Source organism: Metopolophium dirhodum, chromosome 9 (genome assembly GCF_019925205.1).
Source record: "Metopolophium dirhodum isolate CAU chromosome 9, ASM1992520v1, whole genome shotgun sequence".
NCBI lineage: Eukaryota > Metazoa > Arthropoda > Insecta > Hemiptera > Aphididae > Metopolophium > Metopolophium dirhodum.
This window is the reverse complement of record NC_083568.1, coordinates 29,004,606-29,016,041: the sequence shown is the minus strand read 5'-3', so window position 1 is coordinate 29,016,041 and position 11,436 is coordinate 29,004,606. Positions and strand designations below refer to the sequence as shown.

At 29.7% G+C, this 11,436-nt stretch overlaps 1 protein-coding gene across 1 annotated transcript in view; it reads right to left on the bottom strand.

The window, feature by feature from the left end:
* Positions 1-10,414: 10,414 nt before the first annotated feature.
* Positions 10,415-11,436, bottom strand: part of LOC132952283 (agrin-like) — a 209,114-nt gene continuing 208,092 nt past the window's right edge. The window contains exon 26 of the mRNA XM_061024542.1: positions 10,415-11,360. Coding sequence (XP_060880525.1) covers positions 11,347-11,360 — 14 coding nt within the window. The 3' untranslated portion in view covers positions 10,415-11,346. The remainder of the gene's footprint in view (positions 11,361-11,436) is intronic.

Here is an 11,436-nt window from a genome sequence, read left to right as displayed (position 1 = left end):
TGTATACTATACTTTCTTTTATTGAAAAAACAATGACTCCAATCCCTTCGAGCTCCATAATTTTATATTTTTTAAATAGATTTATGTTTATTGATTTTCGTTTTGAGTGGAATGTTGAATGTTTTGGTCTTACAATTATGTTTTAGAGCAGTATAAATCCTTTGATTTTCAACTTTGAGTGTGCCTTTTGGTAACCAATTGAACCTAGTCAGTACCCTAAGGTTTGACTTTTGAAATTTTTTTTTTATGTATGCATTATAAAATTATTGATTAAAAAGTTGACAATTTATTACAAAGTTTCTCATAAGTTGTTTAGAATATCTTAATTAAAAAATATCAAAAAAACAGTCACAATTTTTTTATAAGCGTTTTAAAATTTATGGTTAATAATTAAATTGTTTATCAAAAGTTTGCTATCCATAAATTATTCTTTCGAGACAAAAAAGATAATTTACAAATTTTTCATTAAGAAAATTAAGACGACCAGACAATTTTTCAGGGCAAGAAATTTAATTTTTTTCTAGATAATTTAGTTGACTGTTGGATGTGGTAACTACCTACTAGGTACCTACTTCATACTTGTAATCATAGTATGAATTCTTTGATTTCAATGTTTTATTAATTTTTGTGGTTCATAAGCAGGAGAATTAATTAATTATTTAATATAAAATTACTGCCTATGTGCATTAAAAGCTTGTAGTTATACACTAATACACTATCATAAAGCTTAAAAAAGTTTCTTTTGTTTTACTTTTATAAATTGTAAGATTTTTAAATCATTTATATCCAGGGTGACCTCAGGCTTGGGTTGTGGTGATGGTGGAAATTGAGATCTACTAAAAATATACTGAAAGCTAATTATCATAATTCATGAATACCGAGTACTTAATAAACTTTAGTAAATAGATCTAGCAACAACTTATAATTTATTCATAAAAACAAATTAAAAAAATATAACAATAATAATAACTTACAAGATTTTTGGCTTTATAGTTATTCTGACTTATTCATTTATTTACACATTTAAATAAAGTTAACTTTGCCTCATAAATATAAATACCCTGGCCTACATTTTATACATTTTGACCTCTATGTTTCAGACAAATTATTTTTTCAAGGGGGGATATGACTGATTTTATAACATGCACTATTTGATTATTAAAAATATAATTTATGGTTATCAGATCATAAACATTGAAATTTGGTCATGGTTATCTATCCCCCTCATTCCCCGTTTGACTACCATTCAAGGGCCCATTACCATAGGCGCAATTTGGGGGAGGGTCTAGAGAGGGCTTAGCCCCTCCTAGTTTTATTTAAGCCCCCCCTAAGTTTTTAAATATATTCATTCTTAAATCCACCTAATAAAAAAATTTGCGGGTCTGTATTGATTTTATGAATTTGCCCCCCCCCCAAATCAACTTTTCTAATTGCGCCTATGCGGCCATGACAGGTGATGGTCCGCGCCAGAGAGGTATTAAACCTATATAAAAAAAGGATTTATATAGGCCCTTTAGTCCGTGAAGTCTGAAAATCGCTAAGAATAAATACGTAGCCAAAATAAAAAAATACAGCAAAAACAAGTGTATACTTTTTCAAATAAATTTTTATTCCCTTAAATTGAACTTCACATCTACAGTTGATAAATACAATATTATAATAATAATAAAAATAATATATGACACACGTACCTACTAACAGTAAATTATTATAGAGTATAGACAATAGAATATTTCTTCGTGTTTTCTATAGTTAGTGGCGAGTTTGTCCCTATTTTCGTTGTCTATAATAAAAAGGTTGGCAAGTGGGTCCCGCTGACTCTCTGCTGTAACCTAGGTGTCGTATGCGCGTAGGCGTAACTAGACCTTAAAGTTAGGGGGGGAGGGCTTCAGCACTAGCATTTTTTTATAAGTAAATTATAAATAAAATGTACTTATGGGGGCTTTATGAAATTCTGGGAGGGGGGGCTTCAGCCCCCCCCTTGTTACGTCTATGCGTATATGGGTCACTGTAATAATTTTTGTGTTCAATTTTAATTCAATGATGTTATATTATCATTGTATCTATAATATACCTACCATATAGGTACGAAGATGGTCCGACCTCCGACAGCATACTAAATATATTATTCCTAATTTTAAAATATATTAGTATATTAGTTTAGGTACCAGTGACGGTCAAATGATTTTGCCATGGATGGGGGCGTGGTTGAATTTTTAACATTTAAATAATATTTAATTTTATGATACCTATATATATATTTATGGCAATGCCAAATATAAATGTTATCAATTTATTAATATATACAAACTTAATTTATAAAAAATTAATTACAATATTATTATCAAATAATTAGATCTATTTTTTATTTTTATTTTACTAGTTTGTTCAGTATTACTTTCTATGCTTATAAAAAAAATTGTGACTTACGATTTATGATTTTTTTGTAATCGAAATATGTACAACTTATTAAAAACCTTGTATTCAATTTTCAAAATTGTTTGGCTTGCCAAATTTATTTTATCGACATTTAAAAAAAAAAAAACTAAGTAAAATCCAATATTTCAACTGCCCATAAATAGGTCAAAAAACATCAAAATCGTGTAAAAATTCACGTTTTTCCCTAATTTTTAGTTTGGTTTTTTCTGGCACATTTGAAAACTACTGAAAATTTTAATTTTGACCCCCCAAAGCATAGGCGCAACTAGGGTTAAAATTCTGGGGGAGGGGGAGGATAACAAAACTATTTATTAAAAATAACCTATAGGAGGCTTATATCTAAATCAATAAGGGATATTTTTTGGGGGGGGCTAAATCTTAGTCAGGGGGCTAAGCCCTCCCCCTTAATTACGCTAATGCCCCAAAGTACCAATTATATTCACGTTGTTGGATACCTGAAACCAAATCGGAAGTTGAAAATTGAAACACTTTTACTGCCCCAAAATGTGACGACGGACACAAAAAAAAAACAGACATCACAGTAAAATCAAAACATTCATCACTCCGTTTAGAATCTTAAAAAAGATATAGACATATTCTGTCGAAATACCAAAGTTGATCATTATGTTATTAAAAAAAAAAATTAGAACAAGATTTATTATATTATACAATATACATAATATACTCATAGTTATATATAATTTGTTACGGCTATTGGGAAAAATGTCATGGGGGAGGGGGATCCATCCCTCCCCGTTTAACCGCCACTGATAGGTACTGTATAAATGATTGAGGGGTTGAAATAAGAAATAAATGGCGATTTGGCCTCAACTGCAATGGAAGAACAGTTTTAAAGGAAATCGAGAAAAGTGTTCACCGTGTTCATTAAGTTTATCAGTTTATGAAATAATATACAAGCTGATTATTTTATCACAAAACACTCATAATTTCAAAAATTATTAATGTTTTTGAAAATATTTTTTTACATAGTTTCAAGTAAGTTGTTAAAAAAACGACGTTTTTATTAAAAAATTATATTTTAAAATATTTTTTATTCTTATAATTTTTTAAGTATTTTACATTTTTGAATGACAACATATAGAGTTTTAGTTTCACATTTAAAAGCAGAATATTTTTCTAAGTATTTTGATTCATAAAAATCGAATTTAGGGCGAGAAGTTTATGAGTTATAACTTTATAAGTATTTAATGTTTAGATGGGCGGAAGAGAGCAGTACTCCGCAAAATGTTTGTCCACTTGTCTCCGCTCGTCTAAACATTAAATACTTATGACTCATAAACTATTCGTCCTAAATTCGATTTATTTATAATCAAAATTATAAGGATAAAAAATATTTAACAATATATAATTTTTTCTTAAAAACGTCGCTTTTTTAACAACTTGGAACGATGTCAAAAAATATTTTCAAAAACATTAATACTTTTTGAAATAATGAGTGTTTCATGATAAAAAATCACCCTGCAGTATTGTAGGCATTTACTCGTTTTGCATATTTTCTACTACGCGTGAAACACTGCAAAATCTGCTCAGAATTGTTATTTTTGTATAAACGACTATAGGTACATTGTTATATATTAGGTATAGTCGTACCTACAAATTGAAAATATAATATTGCACCTCTATAAAATAATATGTCTGTATGTCCCGTCTATGAGTGTCTGAGAGTCAGTGATTCGAGTGGAGTCTATATAGCCAAAGCGACACCGAACAGTTTTATATTACGAGCTAAGTGAGGCAAATGCATCGGCTATTATTATCATATGTATATTATATTGGGTTTACGATTTTGTTACAAGGCATTGAATGTCGTATTTTCCGTGAACACTTATTTCCAAACGGATGGAGCGTAGGTATAGGCACGGGAAAATGTTTCGTGTGTCACACATGTTAGAGATAGGAAATCGGAATCTGTACCTACGAGATTTTACCATTATTTTCTGTTGAATAGATAGATAAAAAATTAAAGTCAACAGGTAGGTGCTTGACAATCATTTGTTACCATATGCAAACGAAAAATAGTATTCGTAATTAGTAGGTACGTAAAAGGTATATTGCCCTAATGCATATAGGATACGTACATACATTTAGGGGCGAGACCCTTTTCGACCAAAAACGTACCCTTCCCTTTTCGGCTAAATTCAAAAAAGGTCTTTTCCCTTTTCCACCAAAATCGTACCCTTCCCTTTTCAGCCGATTCACTTTTCGACCGAAACGAAAAGTTATTATTTAATATAAGTAAAAAAAATAAAATAGTTCGTATATAATTTATGTAAAATTATGGCGATTATAATTATTTTTATATTAATATTATATCACAATATGTATAATATTTTATAAGAAAATTAAATAATAATATACAATTTTTGTCAATATAATGAGTAAATATAATAGTAATGTGTATAATATATAAAAAAAATAAACTAATTGATGTAAAATAATGGCAAATACTATGTACTATAATATGTTATATTTACAGAAAATTATTAAAAGTTGCTTATTATTTAGTTTTCTTACATAATATTATACATACCGTGACATATTAGCATAAAAAGTATGTAAGGTATTCTTATATATTTTAAATATCAAAACTTATACTTTTAACGATTTTTAAAATTATAATTGTCATAATTTTACAAAAAACTATATATCGACTATTTTATTTTTCTTATAACTTTGGTTTGGTTGAAAAGTGAATCGGCCGAAAAGGGAAGGGTAGGTACGTTTTTGGTCGAACTTAGACTTAACTGTGGCAATAAATCAAATTTCAGAAGAACCCTCGGGAACAATATAAAAGCCTATAATATTATGTACTCTGTAAGAGATTGTGCGAGCATAGTTTTAGAAAAGCTCTCATTAGTTGTTTATATAATTATTGAAGTGAGTATAAATAGGTATTGTACCTATAGGTGTATAATTAATATATTATTTTATGTATAATAATGTAAATAAATAATAAATACGCAGCCACGCGAATTCCGTTTCGGCGGTAATTATAAACGGTTTTCTTTATTAGTTTTAGGTTACCATTATTACCACGGCCGCAGGAGATTGCTTTATTAAAATATAATTTTACCTTTAAATTGTTAATCCCTACGTCGTATCTGCAGGCTGAAACTACTGCAGTGATATTATACACCAAGATCCAATGTACCTATACCTATACCGCGGTCCAATGCTTAAAAACTGAGGGCACTGTAATGGAATCAAACCTAAAAGAACCGGGAACCATTGAGATATTAAGAACCTGAACCGGAACAGAAACCTAGGTATTCGTTTTAATAAATAAAGTTCCGGGACCGAATCGGAATTTTTAAATCAAAAAATGTTCTTCTACAGGTTCGAAAATTTAAATAACTTTATCAATTAGGTATATTATATAGTTTAATGGTATCACTGTTTTGTGAATAAACTATATTGTATGATCATAAATATGAGTTTTTTAATATTTCTCATACTATGAATTAAACCTGCATTCCAGATACTAGATAGGTATTTATATTTTATATCATTATATTATTATACTTTTCGGTACCAAAATCATTTGGAACCGATACATTCATTTTTTTCAGAACCGAACCGAAACAGTTATCACTTATTTTATTTTCGGAGAACCGCAGTATACCGGGAACCGATACCGATAAATTCAAAAGTTTCCAGTCCTCGGACACTTAAAGACGTGATTTTTCAAATTTGTAAGCTATACGTACACCGGTCGAGTTCGACGCAAACGTCATAATATTATTACGCCTAGTGTGATTCTGGGCCACGCGTGCGACTTAAGACAAATCATTGGAAAATATAAACCATAATAATATAATATCACATCGAACTATTTAAGGTACGTCATAACTATATAATTACTCATATTAGTTGTTGTGGGTCGGATACGAGTGCGTAACGAAATTCGATTTAAATTTATTGTGAAGCGGTCGACTTTATTTTGCGATGGACGTTCACGTGGTCTGAAGTGGGGCTGTGCGATACTCACTACTAGTGGTCGACAGCATAGATAAGAATGGATAGGGCATGCCTATACCAGTTCCATATGGGGCCGTGTGCTTTTTTGGGGAAGAGAGAACGTAAAGAGAGAAAGACGATATGGGGCTTTTTAAAGTTATGTGCAAAACTATTTTATTAAATAATAATGATAACATGATAGTCAGTGTCAGTTATATTTAGATATTTGTCAGTTTGTATTTTGATTGTTGTGCCACTTGTGCCTGGAAAATTACTCTAAACTTTGTTAAATATTTAAAATATTTGAAATATTTATTATTATTTATCAATTATCATATCAATATTTGCCCCATATAACCTTAGAAATAGTATCACTAAAGTTTCATGTGATAAGTTCTTATGTCCTATCCATTCTTATATCATCTATGGTCGATAGTCGATTGTTTTAAAACTACCGATTATTGTATCGATCAATCGATTGTATTATATATGTAAGTACCGAGATAGTACCGAACACGGATTAATATAATATTAGTGTTGGGGTATTGTAAAGGACTAATATAATATAATCAGTGTTAAGACTTATCTAGATAAATTATCCAGATAATTATTTTTTATCTTTTATCTTATCTAGATAAATAAATATAAGTTATCTAAGTATTTATTTTAGATAAAAATTTAACTTATCTAGATAAATTTACAAGACAAATTTTTTGGAGAAAATTAGCTAGATCTGTTCGAAAATGTTTTATTTTTATTCTCATTATCTGAGGCACAGCTTGTACGTAAAATAACATCCAGGGCTAAAAATATATGACGTTATTCTGAAAAGACTATAAATTATTCCTATTTAGTACTTATTACTTATCAGTAATTAATATTCTGTATTCGGTTAATAATATATAAAATAATATACTAATTAATTTATTATGTAATTAGCCTATATTAGTATATTACTGTCGCATCAAATATGACAAATTCCCAGAATTTTATAAATATTTTTAAACTATAATATTAAAACACGAATAGTAGAACAGATGGCAAGTTATAACCACCGCCGTCCCAAACAAAATTCCATAGAATCTAATATTATTCATTGAGAAATAAAGATAAACCAGTAGTCAATTATTTCCGTATTTACAATGCGTCTGAAATTAATGACAATTGATAAGTCTGACGAGCAATACATGAGATGCTATTTATATATTTCGGGTTTTACGTTTTATATTATAAAAAGGTGGATAAGTGGATGTCGCTCTGCTGTACAGTAGATTACAAGTGGGTCACTGTAATGGATGGTGTTAAATTTGAATTCAATAATATAATATCATTGTATAAGAAAAACGATTCTGAGCGAAAACGGTCAGTCAGCCTACGATTTTACCAAGTATATTTGATGATATTATTGTGAATAAAGTAATTTATATATAACATATTTACGTGGAGCCTTGTTTTAAATTTTCAATCCTTAGCCATAAAAGTTAAAAATTTATAAAAATTTATAAATTTTTAACCACAAAATAATTAATAAATTATAAATTTGATAAATGTTGTCAAAATTTGAACTTTAAATGCTTATAAAAATAAATTGTGCCTATGTATTTTTAATATTTTTCAACTGCTATTAGAACGATATATCAGGAGCCTTATATTAAATTTTAACGCTTTTTTACCCAACAAATAAAAATTTATTGATATTTATAGAAAAAAAAACTAAAAAAATTGAAAACTGACAACGTTCGTAAACAGCTCAAAAAGAGTCAAAATATTTTCAACATTTTATGGTGTATAGAAAATGCTAATATAAACATTCAGTGAAATTTTCAAGTATCTACAGTCATTCGTTTTTTAATTACAATAAAATAAGAAAATTGTTACATGAGAAATCGAGTAAATATCAAATGTTGTAAAAATATAAATTTCAGACGCTCATAAAAATTTAATTTAAGTTTCTTCTAGACATTTTTTTTTTGATAAAGGTAGACAAACTTATGAGTAATCTTATATTACATTTTCAAATCTTAGATTTAAAAAGAAAAATTTTTATGAATTCTCATCAAAATAATTTGCTATTTTTCGTGATTTTTCCGTATTTTGTCAAAATTTGAACTTTAAATGCTTATAATTAAAAACTGTGACTAAGGATTTTTAATTTTTTTCATCTGCCTTTGAAACAATAACCTAGGAGCCTTCTATTAAATTTTCAAGCTTTTTTACTCAACAGATAAAATTTTATTGATATTTATAGAAAAAAAAACTAAAAAAATTGAAAACTGACAATGGCCGTAAACAGCTCAAAAAGAGTCAAAATATTTTCAACATTTTATGCTGTATAGAAAATGCTAATATAAACATTCAGTCAAAATTTCATGTCCCTACGGTCATTTGTTTTAGAGTTACACCAAAAACCAAAATCGATTTTCTCGAAATCAGATTTTGCGTAAAAATTCCCGTTTTTCCTTAATTTTTCTTTTGTTTTTCACGTCGCTTGTGAAAACTACTGGGAAATTTTTACTTTTGACTCCCCAAAGTACCAACTAGATTCACTTTCCTATCAGAAAAGTTACTATTGAAGAAAATCCAAGCACTTTTACTGTCCTAAAAGTTGACGACAGACACAAAAAAAAAAAAAAAATAAAAAAATTAAAAAAAAAACACACATCATTGTAAAATCAATACATTCATCGCTTCGCTCAGAATCTAAAATCTATGGACTATAAACAATCTCTAAACCAATTTTAATTGCACATGACAATGATAATTAACATTATTTCGTATACACAAATACACAATACTCGTAAATAATATCTTTTCAATGTTGTTAATTAATAATAATAATAATAGTACGTGACACGAAAAGTGGCCGGTGACCCCACCACCAACCAGCCCGGCAAGAACGGCCGTTAGCCATGGGTTTTCTTTCTTTTTTTTTTTTTATTGGGTAACCCGCGGCAACATTGGGTGCGGGGGAGGGCACTGTAGGTTTTTTTTTTTAAATTGGGTAGGTTGGTACACGTGTGTGTCGTGTTTTGGCAGAATTTCTAATGGGTTTCTGCCGTGCCCCGGGTGGGGGGATGGCGGCACTTGTTCTCCGGACACCGTGACTTGCCCGAAGAAAAATGCCGCCCGCGGCCGAGGTATCGAACTCGGGTCGGCCACTCCGTCCCCCGTGGGTTTTCTTGTGTGTGTATTATTTTGTGTACTTACATGACGGTATATACATTTTTTCAAATTAGTTCTGATTATAATTTCTAAAATTATCCAGATAAAATATGTTTATCTTTTATCTTTTTATTAGACGAATTTGATTTGTTTATCTTTTATCTGTATGTTAGATAAAATTTAATATTGTTATCTTCATCTTTATCTAGATGATTTTTTTGTTATCTGTTCCTAACACTGAATTTTAATATACGTGTAGGTAATCGATTCACGTGTTCGTATATTATATTATAATCGTTACTCGGGCAAAAGCGTTTATCCTTGAGATACGACCTCGCGTAGCAGTGAAATATTATATTCCACATTATGTCATGACATTTCGGCAACCAATTAAAATACACATTTGGCGAACTAGTCAAGAGGAGCGGACAACAACGGCACTGCCATTGCGAGGCGGCTGCGGTTTCATTCGCTGTGAGAATAACTACTCCGAGGACACCTATATAGGTCCACGCGCCGACCAGATCAAAGGAGCCGACTGCATCGCCAGGAGCACAGGATAATCAGATGTACCTGGACCAGAGGCGTTAACAACAAGAGCTACTTCACTCCATCACTCGGCCATATTCCGCACGACAAAACGACGACATTGTCCATTTATTCTTATTCTAATGAATAACATAATTGCGTTTACCGTTCTGATTTGACTACCGTTTTATTTCAAATCATCATCGTTCTGGATCGCTGAAGGGGCAGCACGTAACAGTACCGAACAACCGATATCGTCTATACTACATAGCAGTGGCCAGGGGGGCATCGGTTTGGAATAAAATTAAAAGTAAGGCAAATCTACCCGGGCAACGAAGTGGATAAGTGTTCAATTAATCATAACTAATTGTATATACATCTATTTTTCTATCGGTGATTAGTTAGCAATTTAAATTAGTAAAAACTATAGTTATTATTATATACATTTTATAATTTTTTTTTTATTTAATAATACAATTTGAAAAAAGTTCAAAAACGTCAATTATTAGATCTAGAATATGGCGAATGATTTTTGGGTAAAGTATGAGACATGGTTTTTTTTTCCCCATAAAATCAAAAATCAATGTAGTACTATTATTGTCTATTCAATGATTTTAAATAAATACAATCATAGCACTGTTCGTATACACATAATTTACGGTTCTTTTTTTATTTTTTCGTGACAACATTATGTTAATATTAATAATAATCAATAATAATAATTCTAATAATAATTATAACAATAGAAATCATTTTTTTTTTTTACTTATAACATCCATTATTATTAACACAAATTTATGTTGATTATTCATAAGCCACGGATATAACAATAGGTTTGATATTGGTGTAGTCATGATTTTATACACATTTTAAAAGTATTTATATATAATTAATATTGTTTTACAAGTATAAACGCGTACATAAAATTGTCTTAATGCTAAAATCAATTGTTCGATAAATGTACACGTCGTCATTATATCTATAATAATTTATGTTAACAAACTTGGGGGTCGAGTATAAAAGAAAACATTTCTAGGAACTTAATTGCGTAGAAATTAACGACGGTTCTAAAATAAATCCTAAAGAATATACAAACTTGAATCGAAGAGGATCTTTGAGCTCCGATGGCCTCCAACGAAAATAGTCTTTTCTCTTTATGTACAATATTTATTTACCAGTAATCGATTATTGAGCTCAGCTGGTGGCTTCGTATTCGGGTAGCTCCTTTCCGGATGGCGATTATGATTTATGCGCTAGGGAATTGTAAATAAAAATTGTTACAGGCACATAATAAAAGGAGGAATGGTAAACTCCTACAAACGTAGGTAA